The 19083-nt window shown below is 39.6% G+C and overlaps 1 protein-coding gene across 1 annotated transcript in view; it reads left to right on the forward strand.

Moving 5' to 3' along the window:
• The window catches only part of atp10d (ATPase phospholipid transporting 10D), a 59111-nt gene that overhangs the window by 35628 nt on the left and 4400 nt on the right, over positions 1 to 19083 (forward strand). The window contains exons 10-19 of the mRNA XM_062440943.1: positions 2413 to 2633; positions 10862 to 11053; positions 11805 to 12486; positions 12699 to 12805; positions 14307 to 14433; positions 14537 to 14721; positions 15937 to 16231; positions 16380 to 16456; positions 16607 to 16732; positions 18284 to 18484. Coding sequence (XP_062296927.1) covers positions 2413 to 2633; positions 10862 to 11053; positions 11805 to 12486; positions 12699 to 12805; positions 14307 to 14433; positions 14537 to 14721; positions 15937 to 16231; positions 16380 to 16456; positions 16607 to 16732; positions 18284 to 18484 — 2213 coding nt within the window. The remainder of the gene's footprint in view (positions 1 to 2412; positions 2634 to 10861; positions 11054 to 11804; positions 12487 to 12698; positions 12806 to 14306; positions 14434 to 14536; positions 14722 to 15936; positions 16232 to 16379; positions 16457 to 16606; positions 16733 to 18283; positions 18485 to 19083) is intronic.

Raw genomic sequence — 19083 nt, forward strand, 5'->3', positions numbered from 1 at the left:
TGTATACAGACAGAGTCTCCGCAGATCCTTAAAAAGTCTTAAATGTCTTACATTTAGTTTTTGATATTCAAGGTCTAAAAATGTGTAAACATGTTGTTAAATTGTATGAGTTAAGATATTAAATTTGTTTTGAGTGTAATTATATTTAGATAGATATATCTTATTTATCATTATTATCATTATTTTCTGATTATTTTACATAACCAACCAATCAACTTATGTAACTTAATGTAAGATATAATCAGCAGTTGGAAATATAATGAAACTAATCCTTAGTTACAGTCCTATATAAATGACTTCAGAATGAGTTCCATTTCAACCCACTACAACAGTCAAATCCTGCTTTTCTTGACACTTTCACATACACATTCATACTATGACTGAAGTGACATTAGTATTTTTTCATGTATAAAGGATCATGACAGGATATGACACATGATAAATACATACATTATCCATATATAAATGATAACATAACTTAGTGTTGTGCTTATCATTGTTGTGTCAGGAATACGTTTATTTCTCACCTCTTTTTCAATTTCAGTAAAGCTCATAACTGTGTGTGCAGTAATCTAATGTGTTGTATTCTTTTGCAGCAGCAATGATTTTATTTTTTCCTTGAAGAGGTTTCAAAAAGGTCTTAAAAGTCAAGAGTGTGAGTTCTGACACAAGCAGAAAAATACAGATTCACTGAAGTCCAATGCTAATAAATGCTTTATCTCCTTTCTTTTTTACTAGCAAAAAGCAGCATATAAACCATACAGGTAGCAGCTTTCCTTTTTTTTTTTTTAATTATCAGCTGTTTTCCTGTTGATGTGTTTTCTCCAACATTAACCTGAACCAGTTATATCTGCTTCAACTAACCCTACCATACCCTAACCTTAGCCCTAACCCCAACTGTGGAGTGAAGCACTGCAGAAAACATTCATTTTAACCCTCACATACTGTTCATTTTCTGACTCAAAAGTAGTTTCTACACAAATTCACATTCATAAATTCTCCATCAGTCATTAATAAATGTTTAATTAATCTTTAATGAAGCTGTAAGACATTCACAATCACTGTATATGGTCCAGGAGAACATTTTATAGAATATAAAGAATTGCGATTTTTGATGTTTTGTACATCTCTAAAATGCGAATCAGCTGCCCAAAAAAAACCCACAAAGAAGATGCATTTTATTTCAAATTTTTCTATATTCGGGGTCACATTAGGAAATGTGTATTAGGTGTTTTTACAGCTCTAAAATATAAAATATAAATTTAATTTGGTCCTGAATAGTATGTAAGGGTTAAAGAGAGGATGAACAGACTTTGACACTGTTACTAGTTAAAATGACAGCAGGTCATATCTGTAACTGACTAATATGAATCCCATGAGTCATTTGACAACAGCCCAAAAGGAAACGTGTCTGTTGTCTTGTAAACGTGCTCCCTGCAGCAGGTGTCTGTCCTCCAAAGATTGTTTATTGGGGAGGAACCTCCACTCTGTAACATCACTGTGTTGTCTTGAGTGTTTTTGTTGTTCTCAACAACTCCAACAGAGTGAGATATCTTGTTTCGGTTTGATGTCAGTTTCAAGAGTTTCTCCAGTCACATTTATAAAATCAGTAATTTAAGCTTATAAAGGAACTCATGAAATATAAGACGTGTCAGCTGTGTGCATATTTAATCAACATTTAGGTAAATATCAGCATGGGTCATAAAAACCTGACAGGGAAATGAAAATTCTCGCTCATTACAATTTGTTTTATTTTTGTAGTCATCAAATTTCTATTGAATATACAACCATTATAAACCATGCAACCATAAACATACACAACAGGCTTCAGATGAATAACTCCAGACCAGACAGACATAAAAGAAAGAAAGAGAAAAAGGGGCGTGCATTGAAATGAAGATAATTATATAATTAAAGCATGTGACATAGCTCATTATACAGGGGACATTACTCATTACCAATCATAGGAGATTAGACAGAATCAGCAGCTGTACACACAAGCATTAAGAGTAAGTTCAGTACATCCAAGCTTCACATAGATGGCATCCAAGGCAGAAAGAATCTAGTGTCTGATAATGGGTGATGTGATGAATCTATGTTGTCTCTAAATGTCTTGTTAGCTCATCCATTGCTTGGTATTTGCTTCATTTACTGTATATTATTTTTGATTCAGTTTTTTTAGGATTAAAATTAACCAGTGAAAGAAAAACATGGCTCACCATAGATTTCCTCCACAATGACGGAGTTAAAAGGTGTGTGTGTGTGTGTGTGTGTGTGTGTGTGTGTGTGTGTGTGTGTGTGTGTGTGTGTGTGTGTGTGTGTGTGTGTGTGTGTGTGTGTGTGTGTGTGTGTGTGTGTGTGTGTGTGTGTGTGTGTGTGTGTGTGTGTGTGTGTGTGTGTGTGTGTGTGTAGCTCGGAGGCTGGAGGTGTACGAGGCGGAGAAGAATGAAGCTGCGGGTCGCTCTGTGACTCTGAAGTCCGGCTGCAGCGGTAAATCTCTGAGCTGTCGTTCCCTCAGCTGTAACCGCAGCTCTGTGTCTCTGCACACCCTCACTGCTGAGTCTGATGAAGAGGAGGAACAACTGGCCAATGACAGTCCAGGACCCAGGACCAGCGCCTTCTGCAGCCGCATGGTCAGACACACACACACACACACACACACACACACACACACACACACACACACTCATAATCACATTATTTGTTGTGTGTTTGGGTCATATCCAGACTTGAGAAAACATTGCAGCTCGTGCAGTCTAAACCACACTATGGTCTGGATGTTTCAGTCTGTGCTGCAACACTGAATCTCACTCAGTAAATTCACATGCACACAGGAAAGCAGAAATCAGGTTGTTCAACTGAACATGTTAACACACAGAAGTAACCTGTTACTGCATTTGGATCATATGATCATATATCCATTTGGATCAGTAACAAATAAGGGTTGGCAAGATGATCAATTCAAAAATCTGTTATAAAATAGTTTTAAAAGCAGCATCAGGTTTGTTAAAATGTACATTTAGTATTTTTGTTGGTTTTATGTCATTTGAAATGACATTTGCACCATTTTTTACCAAAAGTAAGACTGAATGCTCCTGAAAATGTCAAATGGTGTAACCACAAAAGAATGATAAGAATTCAATATTTGATCCACCTACATTATATTTAAGTGGACTTATACTTATAATTACTTCATTTAAAAACATCAAATGAAAAGAAAAGTATTTCTTCCATTTAAATAAAAAAAAAAAACAATTCACATTTTTATCCTAAAGACAACCATTTTCTTAATAATTTGTGACAAATGATGTAACATTTGTTATAAAACATGATGTTGCAAAGTAGATTATATTTATTTCACATTTATTTTCCTGTGTATATATATTCAGTGTCATGTCACTTGATGGGTGTGTGTGTACTGCTTTGCTTGAGTGCAGACGCTTCGCTCTTTGCTCTCCGCTTTGCTTTCTTTTTTTTCCATTGCAATCCTGTCCTTTTGCTACAAAATTTATGGAAAGTGGGTCCTGGATACTTCTTTATCACTTGGAGTTAATTTATGAAAGTATCTGAAGGCTACCACTAGTATTTAAACTCTTTTACTTCGTGAGTGTGGCCTATCAGCAGCACAAGCCTGCACTATAGTGACTGGGATTGAGGAGCTCAGCTAAGCTAAGCTAATTAGCAGCAAGATGCCTCCCTTTTCCACGGATGACTACTACAAACTTCTCCAGAAGATAGCAGTACTGGAGACGAAAATTCAGCGACTCGAAGTCAACGTGGAGGTAAATGGACACTATGGGAATGAAACCACTCTACTGATGACCCAAATCAGTGGACAGGAGCAGGCTAACACACAGCTACTTGGCACCACCAAGAAGCAGGAGGCTGGTGGTTACGGCAGTAAATCAACCAGTAGTCCTCCCTGGAACTCTCTTGGTGCAAAGCCAAAGCATACAGATAAATCGCTTCCCTCAGATATGGGAAGACGGTTAACAGGCAGAACCCAGCACCCGGAGACTCGTGATGAAACTGGGTGGCCTGCACTGCCATCGCACAGGAGGGTCTCTTCAACCCCAGTACCAAGGAGAAAACAGCCGTGGACTGTGGCAAAAACAAAAAGTAAGAGCAAACCGAACCAAGACACAGGGATTCTACTAGAGAACAGATTTGCTCCGCTTTTACGAGACCCTGACTCCCCAAAAGAAAGGTCATCTTCCAACACCGGAGAAAGGTATGAGGCTAAATCACATACTAAAAGGCCGCAGAAAGAGCTAACCACTGGGCCTCAAACGCTGATAGTGGGTGACGGAGCTGTGAATAAGATAAAACACTTTTTCAACAAAAATACCAAAGTACTCTGTTTTACCAACGACATGGTGTCCGATATCTCAGATAAAATTCTGGAAATCGCTGCTGAGCATCCAACAGTGAAATCTCTCGTCATACACACAGGAGCACTTGATGTTGTCAAACAACAATCAGAGGTATTGAAACAGGATTTTAATGATCTGCTCAACAAAGTTCGATGTCTGAATATTGAGGTGTTTATCAGTGGACCTCTACCGACAGTTCGGCGAGGAGACGAGAGATTCAGCAGGCTGATGATGCTCAACAGATGGCTCAAAGATACGTGTGCCGCTCAATCAGTGAATTTTATTGACAATTTCTACATTTTTTGGGAACGCAGACACCTCTTTATGGCAGATGGATTTTGCCTTAACAAGTCAGGAGTACAGCTGTTAAGCTACAACATTTTTTATTTTGTGCGTCAGTCACCAGCAGCCCCTGCCAAGGACAAGAGGCGAGACAATCCAAAACAACAGATAAGACAGCTTTCTGGAGAAGAATTGTTACCGCCTGAGATAAGGACTGACCATGAAAGTCAGCACACCCAGAGAGAGGCTTTAACGTCACCATCCTTACCCCAACTTGAGGAGTCTCCCCCAGCCCCAACAGCCCAACTTGAGGAGTCTCCCCCAGCCCCAACAGCCCAACATGAGGAGTCTTCCCCAGCCCCAACAGCCAAACAGGAGGAGTCTCCCCGAGCCCCAACAGCCCAATATGAGGAGTCTCCCCCAGCCCCAACAGCCCAACATGAGGAGTCTCCCCCAGCCCCAACAGCCCAACATGAGGAGTCTCCCCCAGCCCCAACAACCCAACAAGTGGAGTCTCCCCCAGCCCCACCAGGAGACTCCCAACTTTCACCAACCAGGACCCCATCCAGCCTTTCATTCTCTCCACTCAGTCCGGACTCCCCACTTCTGGGTTTCACCGACAGGATGAATGACCTTGTCACTGCAGGAATCCAACTCACACCACGCCCAAATCCCATTTTTTCTCCCTTCAACCTCCCTCCTCGTCCAGCCCCTCGCATTCCACCACGCTGGAAAACACCATCACCCAAAAGTCACCGAGCCCCCCCACCTCCTTTGAATCATATCATCTGTGAGTCTGACTGATATGTGCCGGGTCCAGGCTGCAATACTGATACTAATAATGTTCTCCCCCAGGAAAAGTCAGGGCCCTATGGAGTTCAGGTAGCCTTCTCAATCCCTGTGTTGACAGGTAACAGAAGAATAGTTAAACTGGTGAGAAAAAAAGGGTTCAATTAAATCTGCCAATTTATTAAGTATAGCATGTCAACCACGAAACATACCAGTGTCTCCTGCTATCTCCACAAGATTAGCTCTACTCAATATCAGATCACTAGTCAACAAATCACTGTTAGTTAATGACGTCATTATGACCTATGATCTAGATTTTTTACTTCTTAGTGAAACATGGCTGACTGAATCTAGCTGTTGTGCTATTCTCAATGAGACAGCACCAACAAATTTTAGTTTTATGAACAAGTGCCGAACCTGTAAGAAAGGCGGGGGAGTTGCTGCCATCTTTAAATCTGTATTTCACTGCAGGGAAATTACATTAGGTGATTTTAGCTCTTTTGAATATCTCTGTTTTTTATTAAAAGGTGATCCAAAAGTTCTTTTTTTAATCATTTATAGACCTCCAAGATATTCAGGAAAATTCATTGATGAGTTTGCTGAACTGCTGTCAGTTATCTGCACTGACTACAACTTTTTTATCATAACAGGGGATTTTAACATTCACGTAGACAATAACGTGGACAGTAATGCCAAAGAACTCTCTGCTCTACTTGACACTTTTGGCCTCTTGCAACATGTGAAAGGGCCCACACACACTCTGGATCTGGTTATCTCTAAAGGTGTTGACATTTCTTCTGTTGATGTCAAGGACTTGGCTCTTTCTGATCATTTCTGTGTGTTCTTTGACTTACAGATCATTCCAAATGTTCAGTTAACCTCTGTGTCTGTTAGGAGAAGGTACATAAATGAGAATACCAGTGCAAAGTTTATGGAGGCTATAGCTATGTCACCAACTGTGAGTGCAGAGTCAGTTGATGAACTCCTGGATAATTTTAACTGGAAAATCTCAAATGTCATGGATGCTGTTGCACCTATTAAAACTAAAACTAAGACGACCTTGATCAGACAGAAAACACCGTGGAGGAACACTATGATGGTAAAGGATTTAAAAACAGAATGCAGGAAAGCAGAGCGTAAGTGGAGAAAAACTAAACTTCAAATTCACCTTGACCTCTACAAACAAAGTCTTTGTAATTTTAACTATGAGTTACTCAAAGCTAGACAGCGACACTTTTCTGAAATGATTAATAAGAACATCAACAACACTCGCACTCTGTTTGCTATGGTTGATAAGCTTACAAACCCCCCTAAACAGATAGCTCCAGAACTCCTTTCCACAGATAAATGCAATGAATTTGCTTTTTCAGTGAAAAAATCCAGTCCATAAGGTTAAATATCAACACAAATCAACAAAACAATAAAAAGACGCAATCCCTAAGACCTCCCAGGAATAACTCAACTGTGATGTCAGAATTTAAAAAAGTTGACCAAAAAACCATAGAGGAAACAGTTCAGCATCTAAAACCATCAACATGCTGTCTTGACAAAATGCCATCAGACTTTTTTAAAACTATTATGAACTCTGTCCAAACAGATTTGCGACAAATAATAAATAGCTCACTTCAATCAGGCACGTTTCCTAAACCCCTTAAAGTAGCTGCCATTAAGCCATTCTTAAAAAAGAGAACGCTGGATGCTTCCATGTTAACCAACTACAGACCTATCTCAAATCTTCCTTTTATAGCCAAGATCATTGAGAAAGTGGTTTTTAATCAACTCAGCAATTTCTTGAACTCCAGTGGCCTTTTTGACAAATTTCAATCAGGCTTCCGACCTCACCACAGTACAGAAACAGCTCTTATTAGAGTTTTAAATGACATAAGGTTAAACACTGACTCAGGCAAGGTGTCAGTTCTGGTCCTGTTGGATCTCAGTGCTGCGTTTGACACTGTGGATCACAGTATACTGTTGAACAGGTTGGAAACTTGGGCAGGACTCAGCGGAACAGTCCTAGAATGGTTCAGGTCCTACTTGGAGGAGCGGAGTTATTTTGTGACCATTGGAAGTTATGAATCCGATCGAGTTGCTATGACATGTGGAGTTCCTCAGGGGTCAGTTCTTGGACCCCTTCTGTTCAGTCTATATATGCTGCCTTTGGGTCAAATTCTGCAGAACTCTAATGTAGACTATCACAGTTATGCAGATGACATGCAGATATACCTAGCACTGTCCCCAGATGACTACAGTCCAATACAGTCATTGTGTCACTGTTTAGAGCAAGTAACAAACTGGATGAACCAAAATTTCCTTCAATTAAATCAGGACAAAACTGAGGTAATTGTTTTTGGCAATAAAGAGAAGAGGATTGCTGTCAGTAAACATCTCGAGTCACTCTCTCTAAAAACTAGCGACCAAGTCCGAAACCTTGGCGTGCTGATAGACTCAGATCTGACCTTCAGCAGTCATATCAAATCAATCACCAAAACAGCCTTCTATCAGCTTAAGAACATATCCAGAGTGAAGGGCTTTATGTCTCAAACAGACCAGGAGAAGTTGATTCATGCTTTCATCTCCAGTAGACTCGACTACTGTAACGGTCTTCTGACTGGACTCCCACAAAAAAGCATTAAACAACTGCAGCTCATTCAGAACACTGCAGCTCGAGTTTTAACCAGAACAAAGAGATCAGAGCACATTACTCCAGTTCTAAAGTCTTTACACTGGCTCCCAGTCAGCTATAGAATAGATTTTAAAGTTATGCTACTGGTCTACAAATCACTGAATGGTTTAGGTCCAGAATACATGAATGACATGTTAGTAGAATATAAACCCAGTAGAGCTCTGAGATCTACTGACTCAGGTCAGATAGTGGAGCCCAGAGTTCAGACTAAACATGGTGAAGCAGCTTTTACACAACTGGAACAAACTACCGGCAGAACTGAAATCAGCCCCAACTGTGAATATTTTTAAATCCAGGTTAAAAACACTTCTTTTCTCCTGTGCTTATGATTGAGCTCTTTCAAAGCAATTTAAATTTTAATCTTTCATTTGCACTCTATGTCCTTTTAATGATTTTAAAGCAAATCATTATTTTATGCTGCAATCTTATTTTTAATACTCAATATTATAGTATTTTATTCTCTCTTTCTATGTTTCTGTACTTTGTTTTTATTATTAGTGTGTGTGTGTGTGTGTGGGGGGGGGGGGGTATGTATGTGTTGGATGATTGGGTTTTATTTTTATTTCTCAAATTCCATGTTTTTTCAATTTTTTCTGTTAAATGTTTCTTTTATGTAAAGCACATTGAGTTGCCACTGTGTATGAAATGCGCTATATAAATAAAACTGCCTTGCCTTGCCTTGCCTTGAAGAAAGCTTGGAGCACACGAGGGAACTCACTGAGTCACATGTTACTCTATTTGTCAGAATAAATATGCTTTTCTCCACTGGGTAGGCTATGATGGATACTTTTGTTATTACTCCAGTTTTAGCTTCACTTCATTAGCTCCCCGTGTCTTACAAAAGATTTTAAGGTTCTTTTACTTGTTTTTAAGGGTTAGGGTTAGGGTTAGGACCGGCCTACATCACAGACTCTCTGTGGTTTTACAATCCCTTATAAGATCTCAGGTCATCCACAGCTGGGTTTTAAAATACACACAATTACCTCAATAAGAAAATAGGAAGTCCCTCCCCCTCTCCACTTGGAGATCCTGCCCCAAGTGGAGGAGTTTAAGTACCTCGGGATCTTGTTCACGAGTGAGGGAAGGATGGAGCGGGAGATCGACAGGCGGACCGGTGCGGCGTCTGCAGTAATGTGGACTCTGCACAGATCCGTCGTAGTGAAGAGGGAGCAGAGCCGAAAGGCAAAGCTCTCGATTTACCAGTCGATCTTCGTTCCTACCCTCACCTATGGTCATGAGCTTTGGGTAGTGACCGAAAGAACGAGATTGCGGGTACAAGCGGCCGAAATGAGCTTCCTCCGTAGGGTGGCTGGGCTCTCCCTTAGAGATAGGGTGAGAAGCTCGGTCATCCGGGAGGAGCTCGGAGTAGACCCGCTGCTCTTCCGCGTTGAGAGGAGCCAGTTGAGGTGGCTCGGGCATCTAGTTAGGAAGCCTCCCGGACGCCTCCCTGGTGAGGTGTTCAGGGCACGTCCCACCGGTAGGAGACCCCGGGGAAGACCCAGGACACGCTGGAGAGACTTGACAAGATTTTAATTATGCCCCAAAATGATGGAATAATCTTTTTTTTTTGTGGAAATTACGAGAATAAAGTCGTAACATTACGAGAATAAAGTCGTAACATTACGAGAATAAAGTCGTAACATTACGAGAATAAAGTCGTAACATTACGAGAATAAAGTCGTAATATTACAAGAATAAAGTCGTAGCATTACAAGAATAAAGTCGTAATATTACGAGAATAAAGTCATAACATTACGAGAATAAAGTCATAATATTACGAGAATAAAGTCATAACATTACGAGAATAAAGTCATAACATTACGAGAATAAAGTCGTAACATTACAAGAATAAAGTCGTAACATTACGAGAATAAAGTCGTAACATTACGAGAATAAAGTCATAATGTTATGAGAACTCTTCCCACTGCGTTAAAATGAGGAATGTTGAGCATCTTGTGAAGTTATACTTTGGTACCTTAGAACCTGAGTTCATTCTTCATTCAAAATAGTTCATTGAGTAGGTCAGCATCACTCAGCCACCGGCATTCAACTCACTTTTATTTTCTTTCATGACATCATATGTTCCCTGTGGGTCTTTTTGAGGAGTTATCACTGAGGTTGATCCGTACTGATTACATCTTCATTTCCTCTGGGCTGGTAACCACTTGTGTGACTAATAAGGAAATACTTAATCTTTTGGCACCCAGAAGAAATAGCTTGTTTTGTGGAAGAGGAGCTGTCTGGTAGCGGTCGACTGCAAGGCTATGTTACATCTGCGTGCTATTCATACCACTTTATTCTTGTATTATTACGACTTTTATCTGGTAATATTATGACTTTATTCTTGTGATATCACGACTTTATTCTCGTAATTTCCAAAATTGTATTTATTTATTTATTTATTTTTCCTCTTAGTATGGCCCTAATACTCTGTCGTAGATGTGAGCTCTGTGAATATTTTTAAATGACAGCTGGAAACATATTTAATTAATCTGGCTTTTAATTACTGTCATTTTAACTTATTTTACTTTCAACACATTTTTACTGTTTAACACATTGTCTAATTTTACTAATTCTTTATTCTGTTAATTTACTGTTTTATTGTATTTTAATCTGTAAATCACTTTGAGCTACATGCCTTGTATGAAAGGTGCTCTATAAATAAAGTGTATTATTATTATTTGTTCATGCTCTAACCATGACGGCTCAGCTCCTGCTGTTTCTGTGTCTTCAGGCAAAGGAGGTGGTACCAGACCCTGAGCTGGTGAAGAAGTTGAACTGGCTCTGCTCTCCTGTGCTGCCTCTGTCTGAGGTCTCGTCTGGGACTCCAACCAGCCTGGAGCTCACCTGCATCACTGACTTTTTCCTTGCTCTGGCAATCTGCAACAGCGTGGTTGTCTCCTCACCCAGCCAGCCAAGACATGTGGTAAGTTAACAACATCTCCAAAGATTATATATGCACCACAGCTTTGTACCATGTGTTTATATTGTGATTAACTGGTGGTTCTGTGATTATGAGGAGAACTGACTGATTTAAACTGTTGAATTAAATGTCACATTTTAAATAGCTTTAAATATTGTTTAAATCTGTTAGAGCCATCAGTCTTCACTGCTACATCATAAAAAGAAATCCTCATAACTACTATCTTATTAAAACTATGAACTATTCATTTCACTTAAACACATGTCAATAGATACGGCTCAAATTTGACCCAGAACAGCCTCAATGGACAATAATAAGTAGCACCTATATAAAAGTTTAACATTTTGAAATATTTTTGTACATTTTGGTCCACTTTAGGAAAAGTCATCAAATTTCACAGTAAAAGACATTTGGGGTGTTTTTACAGCTGTCACGTGTCCAAACGGGTCAAATTTGACCTAAACAGTAAGTAAGGATTAAAAGATGAGTGAATAGCTCTGGATTAAGGAAATGGAACCTGCATCACAGTTTCTGTCAATCATTTCCTGCAGTGTTTTGTATAATGTCACCACAAGGTCCACATGGATCAGACCAAACACTAACAACACTTCTTCTATAAAACAGGAGAAAAAATGAATGCCATTTACATTTCAGAAATGATTATAATAAAAACAACTAGCAACACAGTAGTTCAGCTCAGAGGTTTGCTTCCAAAAACTCATTCCATGTTCTGTTTGTTTCTTGGTCCCTGCAGGTGCCTGAAGCACGAACTCCTCTCAAGTCCCTGGAAGACATCAAACTGATGTTCCAGCGCTTCAGCTTCTCTCCTTTCTCAGCCCTCTCCACCCTGTCCACCCCCCAGATCAGAAGCAGCCCCCGCAGCTTCACCAGCAGGCTATTTGCTCGGGGGAAGACGGGCACCTTCAACTCCTCTGCATCCCCCGACAGCACAGCAGAGGGGTCTGATCCAGACCAAGACAACAACCTGGAAACCTCCAAAGTGAGCTGTAAGCTAAATTTATCTGCCAGCGTGGAGGAAGGAGATGAGGAGGACAGGGAGACGGAGGACAATCTCAAAGGTACACAGACAAACCCTGGAGGGGCCCGGCAGGATGTGGAGGACATAACTAGGGACGTTGACCTCGAGAGCGATAATGATGATGAACTGCTGTATGAGGCAGAGAGTCCCGATGAAGCAGCTCTGGTCCACGCAGCCCGAGTGTACCGCTGCACCCTGCGGGGACGATCTACAGAGAGCCTGCTGGTGGATCTGCCAGGAATCGGCTCTCTGGCTGTGAAGCTGCTCCACATTCTGCCCTTTGACTCTAACAGGAAGAGGATGTCAGTGGTGGTCCGCCACCCGCTCACATCACAGGTAGTGGTCTACACAAAAGGAGCTGATTCAGTCATCATGGACCTGGCAGAGGCACCTAAAGGTAGCTAGAACAGAGTGAATACTGAATAACAACGACAGCTGACAGAAATGTTGCATCACTGTGTGTGTGTGTGTGTGTGTGTGTGTGTGTGTGTGTGTGTGTGTGTGTGTGTGTGTGTGTGTGTGTGTGTGTGTGTGTGTGTGTGTGTGTGTGTGTGTGTGTGTGTGTGTGTGTGTGTGTGTGTGTGTGTGTGTGTGTGTGTGTGTTCTCAGGTTCAGAACACACTCAGGAGATCTACAATCACATGAGAGAGCAGACGCAGGAACATTTAGACAGCTATGCAAGAGAAGGCCTACGCACACTCTGCATCGCCAAAAAGGTAACAGTGCAGGAAGGTAACGCTGATGTGGAAATAATAAATAGCAGAGTCTGAACCGTGGGGGGCACAAAACAGCTTTCTCACACATTTTATTTTTTTATTTTTTATTGGAGTGAGAAAGGATACAAACATATCATTGTTCAACATGTTTGTAATTCCTAAAAGAAATTAAGGAATCTGCTTAATCTGCTTGACCCCTAATTTCTATACAATCCCAATCATTTGTCCAAAAAAAAGTATTATCTTCACCCACCCAATTATATACACAGACAAAAACAGACATTCAATGGAACAAGATAATAAATAAAAAATAAAAAAACAATAAAACAATAAAAAAAAGACAAAGCTCCTTTAATTTATAGATGTTAATCATTTGTGATTCATGATTCTGCAACTACTCTCACTCTACAAAGAATCACAGATTAAACTACATACTCTTTGTTGTTATCTTCCAATACCATCCTTCCAATGCTCAGATAGTATTTCATTCATGTTTTCATTGTTGAATTGTTGGTGCTTCTGTGTTTTTCCAATTTTGCAGTAATCATTTCTTATAAACTTAAGATGAGAAAATCTCACATAGTTTCACTACAAATGATTTACCATCATGAAGTCTTGTTGCTCTCAGAAGTTCAAGTCAAACTCATTAAAGCACCACATGAATGATGTCCCCAAGTGAGATCAGGGGCCATATTTATCAAGCTCCTCACGTTTAGGACAAGGATGAAGAGAATCGTATTAACTTTCGTAACTAATGAAATCACTCCTGAATCAGTCAATATTTAGGAGCTCTAAAGGTGTCCTAAAGGTGTCCTGACCTGTTGGGAGATTCCAGGAGACAGCATTCAGGCAGAGCTATTCCATGAAGGGAGAGATGTTTTATCAATTGCATTACATTTTTGTTTATGTCACGTTTATTATTCAAAGAGATTTAAAGATGTCACACAAAAAACTGTATTTATGTATATTCTTACAGAATAACACAGCACTGACTACTCTGTAAAGATCTGAAAAGTATGTATGATATTACAGATACTACAGATGTAAGGTCAGTTCATATCTCTGATTGGCTATTCCCTCATGTGATCAATCATGTGAATATGATAAATGTGAGCCCTGAGCTCAGTCAGCTGCAAACAGCTGATATCATTTAAGTACTTCTCTTTCTTCAATGTAGATGTTCAATGATAAGTCATGTGATTCATTGATTGCCAGAAAATTAAGCAAAAAACATCCTGGATAACTAAAACCACTAAACCATTCAAATCCGTTTTAGAGGTGAGTTCTAAGAACGGTGCGTAACAAATAAAAGGTTGCTACAGTCATGAATGTGTTTGGGCAGAGAGTTTCAGAGGGAGGATCAGGAGGTACTCACTCCACCTGTCTTTGTGTTCAGTATGGCTAAATATCATCATTTTATCATGAATGATTATTTCAAAATCTCAAATTATTTTAAACACTTCCCTCAAAGTTCAACATTCTCTGTGTTCTCTGTGATCAGGTTGTGGAGGAGGAGGAGTACAGGGTGTGGCTGAAGAGGCAGCAGGAGGCAGAGAGCAGCATAGAGAACAGAGAGGAGCTGCTGCTGGAGTCAGCACAGAGACTAGAAACCAACCTCACCCTGCTGGGTAAGACAGCTCACTGCAGCTCACACATACATATATACATATATAAGAGCTGTGATGACTCAGACAGCTCAGTAGAGCTTAATGTGTTTTTCTACATGTACAGGCAGCACAGGGATCGTAGACAGACTCCAGGAGGAAGTCCCAGAGACTATAGAAGCTCTTCAAAGAGCTGGGATCAAAGTGTGGGTCCTCACTGGAGACAAACAAGAGACAGCCATCAACATCGCCTACGCTTGCAAACTCCTCCGTCCCAACGACCAGCTTCTCACTGCCAACTGTGGAAGCAAGGTCAGGGGCTTATTTGGAAAAAAGTTTTGATCTTTCATTCCCTCTTTACCTGAGATAAAGTGAGCATCCTTCCAGCTTATCAGTGCTTATATATCCTCATTCTGCAGGTGTTAAACATTTGAAGCATGCTGGTTTTTTAACTTGCTGGCTACTCTTTAGAAATGTGTTTACCATTTTTGTATGTTTGCTATTATCAATCAAGCTGCATAGTAGTGTCAATTTAGAGTGTGTGCTGACTAACTTTTCTCCAGCTGGTGATGGAACATAACAATGTCAACCTGTCAGTTTTTCCATTCAGCACTTTGGCCCAAAACTATTCTTAAAGTTCCTCTCCACTCAGAAATACTTGGACTAATGAGCATAATTTGTGACATCACAACTACTTTTGAAGCAGTTATGGTCCAATATTTAACTTATACAAGTGTGATGTGGAAACTTGAATCCTCCAGCACACAAAAACTGACAATGGACTTTACAGTGAAGTACGAGACATCTTGTGTCCAGCAGGAAAGCATATTAACATATTCAGAGATTATGGATGTTTTGGGGAGAAGATGGAGATTTAATCAATTAAAGTAATAATTATACTATGCTTAGACTTTTGTAATCTTCAGAGATCCCCTCCAGACATGTAAGAAGTTTAAAAATACTCTGCCTAGAACAATAATGTGTGTCTGATGTAGTTTTTCCACAAGAAAAGTATAATTTTAAAATCCTTAAAATAGCATCTCCTCCTTATTCCTCATTAAAAATTCAAGAATCTATGAATATGCAAATGTTGTTCATTTCAGAAGTTTAACACCAGGCACAGGATCTCTCCTACTTTCACCACAGTTGCATGAATATGTTTAATATATTTCATAGCAACCTGACAGAATATGAAATATCTTGTGCATGCCACGTTGATATTTGGTCCTGATGTTAGAGAATATACAAGGTCACTAAAAAGTCATCGTTTAGGGAGCATGAATGTCCACAGCTGATTTGAATGAGGTCATAATGTTTATGATACCCTGCCCTAGACCAAATTGTTAGTTAAGGAGAAATATGAATCTGACTGTGGTGCAAGAACAAAGGTCAAGAGGTCATAAAAATGACATGGACTCCTCCTTTATGTTCCTAGTTTCATCTCAGTGTAATCCCACAGACTGTCTGACCAACAGTGATCGATTCAATCACGCTGTATGACAGTATTTATGGATTTCTTTTCATCAGGATGCTTGTGCAGCTGTACTTGAGGAGCTCAAACTGGAAGTGGAGGGTGGTGAGGGCGTTGTGACTGAACAGACTGCAGCAGGGAATCATGGAGAATCAAGCTGCGAGGCCGGCTTCATTCTGGTTATTGACGGCCAGACGCTGGACTGGGCCCTGCAGGAGGAACTGAAGGGAGACTTTCTGGAGCTGAGCTGCAACTGCAGGGCAGTCATCTGCTGCCGCTCCACCCCGCTTCAGAAGAGCCAAGTGGTCCGACTGATCCGGGACCAGCTGAACGTCATGACCCTGGCTGTGGGTAAGCACATGTAGCTGGTCCAAATGCTGCTTGCTAATGAATAATTAAGATTTCAGTTGAAAGCATGTTGAAAGATTTCTAAGTGTGTAAAACCTCTGATGCCATCATGCTACACCTCTAACTGTGGAAGTTGTGTTTTTTGATTTAGGTGATGGAGCCAATGATGTGAGTATGATCCAGGTGGCTGATGTGGGTATCGGGATATCTGGTCAGGAGGGCATGCAGGTAACAGCCGCTAGTTTGAGCAAATACATCTAAATGACGTACAGACAGCACATGTCTTATTTGTTGTCAGAGCAAGAATTCATGAGAAATGGAAATGGAAATATTATTCCTAATGTTTTATTAATAAACATTTTCCTGATTGCTCTCCAGGCTGTGATGTCCAGTGACTTTGCTATCTCCAGGTTTAAACACCTCAGTAAGCTGCTGCTGGTCCACGGTCACTGGTGTTACTCTCGTCTCGCTAACATGATCCTCTACTTCATCTACAAGAATGTGGTGAGACTCTAAATAATCCTTACACCATAGACAGTGTGATTACATGATGTGATAAGGTGATGAGTTTGGCACAAACCAACACAGAAAAATCTACCTCACAAACCTCAAAAGTTGTACAAACATCCTCAGAGGTAAATGACTTGATCTATTGCTCAACAATGCTCACAATAGACATGACCATGGAGCAGATTCACTGTGTCTTTTGAGCTGGCTGTTCATGTAATGCCTGCTGTATTTGGGTCAATTACGTTTTTTTGTGTCCATGTGGTTTAGTCAATTTTAAAGGGTTAAAATGTGGAAATAAACGTATGAATAACTTGCACACATTCTTTTTTTGTGGACCCAGGATCAAATTTCTGCTTTTAATCCATTTTGAGAGAATATATTAGAGGATTATGGCAAAAAATGTCTAAGTGGTGTAACCATAAAAACTTTGTACCAAATAATTCAACTTGCTTAAAAACAGTAAATAGTCAATAAAACACCATATCAACTAGTTTGGCATGATCTTACATTATAACTTTATATTAAATAAAGGTAATGGAATACAATTGTTCTAAATATTATATATTATATATGGTATCTGGGTTACCATGGAGATCAGGAAACATTTACATTTAATTTACAAATGAAGTCATTATTAGTATAAGTCCACTTAAATACACTGTAGGTGATAAAATATGTAATATTTATCATTATTTTGTGGTTACACCATTTGACATTTTCAGGAGCATTCAGTCTTACTTTTGGTAAAAAAATTGTGCAAATGTCATTTCAAATGATATAAAAGCAACAAAAATACTAAATGTAGATTTTAACAAACCTGATGCTGCTTTTAAAACTATATTTAACATATTTTTGAATTGCTCATCTTGTCAGCCCTTATCTGTTACTCACCCATGTATCAAACAGACAAAGCAGGACATAGGCCTGCTCATTTTGAAGTAATACGTTTTACTTAGGTGAAATGGCCAAAGTGAATATTTTTAATAAAGGTCACTAAATGATCATTTCTCCTTCACTGTGTTCTTCACTTCCAGGATCAGGACACACATTATACATAACTGTGTAACGTGCAGTCTTAGTAAATCAAACATTTAATACACATAAACTGAGGCTGCATTGAACAATGCTGCTTTCTTAGTAAATCTGGCAAGTGTTTTGCTCACATGATTTTTCCTGCCACCACTGTCCTTACTCACATGATCACTGTCTCACATGATTCTACCTGTTCTGCTGGATTCTTGTACTATAAGCAGCTGTTATGACTAAACATTGGTTCTAACACATTCCTGACACCTTAAAACTGATGATACTATACAGGTGGTCACAGATTGTTACCAAGATTTTAGTAGGGCCATCTCACACAGTGTAGCATACATTGCACAGTTTTTATGGTCCTGTAGGTCCTTGAATAAAAATAAAAAACAGCTAAATAACAAAACAAACACCTGTGTATCCTCACTTGTGTTTACTGCAATCAAAGTTTAATCAAGAAAACAAATCCAGTTCAGATGTTGTGAAAATCCTCACGGCTGTGTTTGTCTGCAGATGTATGTGAACCTGCTGTTCTGGTATCAGTTCTTCTGTGGTTTCTCTGGGAGTGTGATGACCAACTCTTGGGTTCTGATCCTCTTCAACCTCATTTTCACCTCCGTCCCTCCTCTCATCTACGGCGTGCTGGACAGAGACACGCCTGAAGACACCCTGATGCAGCTGCCTGAGCTTTACCAGTCTACACAGACCTATAAGGTGACACACACACACACACACACACACACATACACACATACACACATAAACATGTCCTTCCAAACCTGCTATCAGAGTTGCTGATATGCTATTGTAATCATTGTTTGCTTCTCAGAAACACTGAATACGTGATCAGTCTGTAATTGGCTAGTTAGTTATTTTAGATAGTTAATCTTACATAGGAGGTTTATATTGTTGTTTGTTTGTTAGATGATTATTTAAGCTTTAATTATCATTTATTTTATTACTGTCACTTTATTACGCTGCAGGGACCTGAGTGCAAATTTCTTTTTTTATGTGAAAGCATGTTTTTTGTATGACAATAAACCAACCTTGAACCTTGATTTGATAAAAGACCAGATTTCTCTTTTCAGGATAACCTAATCCAGACATGCTGCATTTATTCTGTTATTAGTGAAGGGAAAACAATGCTCTTAATTTATACTTTTTTGTATTTTAAGATATAAGACTTGCTGACTGAATTACTATCTATGGTCCATATGTTTTTGTATTGAGATGTAATACTACTGTGGTTACATGTGTGGTTACTGTGGTTCCTACATTTCACCAGGAAGGAAAAATAAAGGTAGTGAAGTCAT

Source organism: Scomber scombrus, chromosome 19 (assembly GCF_963691925.1).
Source record: "Scomber scombrus chromosome 19, fScoSco1.1, whole genome shotgun sequence".
Classification (NCBI taxonomy): domain Eukaryota; kingdom Metazoa; phylum Chordata; class Actinopteri; order Scombriformes; family Scombridae; genus Scomber; species Scomber scombrus.